The sequence below is a fragment of the Bison bison genome, unplaced genomic scaffold, assembly GCF_000754665.1.
Source record: "Bison bison bison isolate TAMUID 2011002044 unplaced genomic scaffold, Bison_UMD1.0 scf7180017864381, whole genome shotgun sequence".
Taxonomy (NCBI): Eukaryota; Metazoa; Chordata; class Mammalia; order Artiodactyla; family Bovidae; genus Bison; species Bison bison.
In genome coordinates, this window is record NW_011494953.1 from 633,618 (window position 1) to 636,187 (window position 2,570).

The 2,570-nt window shown below is 37.2% G+C and overlaps 1 protein-coding gene across 1 annotated transcript; it reads left to right on the top strand.

Moving 5' to 3' along the window:
• Positions 1-381: 381 nt before the first annotated feature.
• LOC105001274 (small proline-rich protein 2E-like) lies at positions 382-987 on the top strand. Its single transcript, XM_010857454.1, has one exon. The coding sequence runs from the start codon at positions 382-384 to the stop codon at positions 598-600; it is 219 nt and encodes a 72-aa protein (XP_010855756.1). The 3' UTR covers positions 601-987.
• Positions 988-2,570: the final 1,583 nt, after the last annotated feature.

The window sequence follows — 2,570 nt, forward strand, 5'->3', positions numbered from 1 at the left end:
TGAGAGATAATGAAGATAGGAATTGCTTGTGAGCTTGCCCCAGATTTTAGAACTTGTGATGGACTTTTTTTGAAGATGTTTTAATTAAAAAAAAAAACAAAAAACAAAAAAAACTACTGCTGTGTTCTTTCAAATAAACATATTTTCTTTAGAAAATTTGTATGAGCAAAGAGAAGGTTTTCTCTAGGCTGATGAAACAATTTCCTAAGAGAGCAAGAGAAGCCAGAAATTCATTAAACGGAATTAAAGAAATTAAAGCACATTCTTAGAGATTGGCTCCTAGCTGATGGTATTACATAATTTTTGCCATGTCCTTCTTTAGGAATTCCTTCTTGTGAACACTATCATGTAATTTCTTTCAGATTCTAAGATTCCAGAAAGATGTCTCAGCAGCAGCAGCAGTGCAAGCAGCCCTGCCAGCCACCTCCAGTAGTGTGCCCACCGAAATGCCCTGAGCCTTGCCCACCTCCAAAGTGCCCTGAGCCATGCCCACCTCCAAAGTGCCCTGAGCCATGCCCACCTCCTCAGTGCCAGCAGAAATGCCCTCCTGTGCCACCTCCCCAACAATGCCAAGAGAAGTGCCCACCCAAGTGCAAGTAACAACATCAGCTTTTATCTGGATCAGGAAAGGATAAGGACAGTTGACTCACCTAGCTCCACAGCTCTACCTTTGCCTTCTCTTCAAATCCCATCATGGATACAGAAGGAGCTTCTCCACCCTTCAGCCAGCAATATGCCTGTGGCGATTTCAGACAGCTAGAGGTTTCCTTTCTGAGGTTGCTATACTGCTTTGCTCTTGGAAGTGCCCAAGAAAGCATCACAAAGCTTCAGAAGGAAGAACAGCAACTCTTCTCCTGGGTCCCATCAGAGGATTCTCTCACTGTCTTCTGTGTCTGTCATCTGGGCAGGGGTTTCTACAGGCTGGGAAATTGTTACTTATCCTCTACCTCCTGAATAAAGTAGAATTCCTTTGTGTGATGTTAAAAATGCTTTCTTTATTTTAAAAGTTGCTTTTAACAATACTATATAATTGTTGTGGTTTATTTGTATTCTTTGATATCAACGTTCAGGATCTCACAATCATTGTTGCCTGAATTTTGAGTGACATAACAGGTTATATTTATATAATTTCTAATCCATATTACATATTTAATTGAAGATTGATTAATTTGAGAAATTTTAAACTCCTCAAGATTTTTGCTTCTTTACTAAAAAGTGGGGAAAATCTTAGATATATTGCTCACTCGTCTGGGGCATACAAATTAAATGAATGTGTTTAGTTTAGTTGGCACATTGCTAGATGCAGAGTTAGCACTTAGCGAGGCAGTAAATCATCATTGTCTTAGTCATTACCAGCATCACTACTATCATCGGCATCACCACCATACTTGTTCCAGCAGGACAGTGGCTCAAACATAATTAGTATAGCAAACAGAAAGAAATTCTCAAACTCTGTTACTCTTTCCTAATTTGTTGTTCTTTTTCTTCTTCATTAACCTTATTTTTAATGTGATATTGCAAATATAGAATTTGGGGTAATTACTGGAATATTTTTGCATAAGATTATAGTGGTTTTTAAAACATAAGTAGTAGAGAAGAAAGAGAAATTTTAAAAAAATGATCTTTACCAGACAAAGTGCTGTCTCCTCTCCATGTGTACCACCTGCTCTTCTTTCTCCAACAACTAATCCATGGTCTGTCTATATTTTTTCACCTCTGAGACTACTTTTTTACTGAAGAACACATTGGTTTTTGCAATATTTAGATTTGTAAAATTACTGTTGCTATGCACCTTTCTTTTATAAGTGCTTAGCCTACTATCAAGTAAGCTGGGAAATGAGGGATATTTTCTTTAAGTATATCTTTTTTGTGGCTCTAAGCTTCCACTTAGAGAATAGTTAAGTCAGACCACAAACTCCACACACACTGATGAATAGGATACTATTTTTAAAAGAAGTAAAGTCTTTGTGTTAAATCATACTATGCCTAAATATACTTAAGATTAAAAGGACTTTTCTTTATCTACATTCTTCACTCATAAAGCTAGAATTAAAGGATTCTATGATAATAGAACTGAAGATGGAGAAAGAGTCTGTTACTGCTCAACCCTCATCAGACTATGACTTGTGTGTGTGTGGTGGGGGAAGCACCAATATCTGGGAGTTGTCTCTTCTGTAGCTAGTGTTATTTGACCTGACACAGAAATTAGTTCCTAGAGGTAAGGTGTTATTGTAAGAAGTCTTAACTATGTGGCCATGGTTTAAGAGTCTGGAGTAGGTTGGCAAGAAAACTGACACTCAAAAATATAAATGTGGTGACACATGATAGTCAATGGCAAAATCTTTGCTATATAGGTAACTTGGGAGGCAAACTGAATGTTGTTAGCTTGTTGTGTTCACCAGGGTATTTCGGTGAACTTATGTTCAGAAAATAATTGTTTTGCTTGTGGGTCAGAAATGAAAAGAAAAAAACATAGCACAGAAATTCAAAACTTTGTTGAATTAGAAAAATGCACCACTTGTAAGCTCCAAAGAAGAAGAGATGAGATTAGAAGTGGCTGTGAACTTTAG

What these genes read in the sequence shown, in the direction of transcription:
- LOC105001274 (XM_010857454.1), top strand. Translation starts at nt 382, where the DNA reads ATGTCTCAGCAGCAGCAGCAGTGCAAGCAGCCCTGCCAGCCACCTCCA.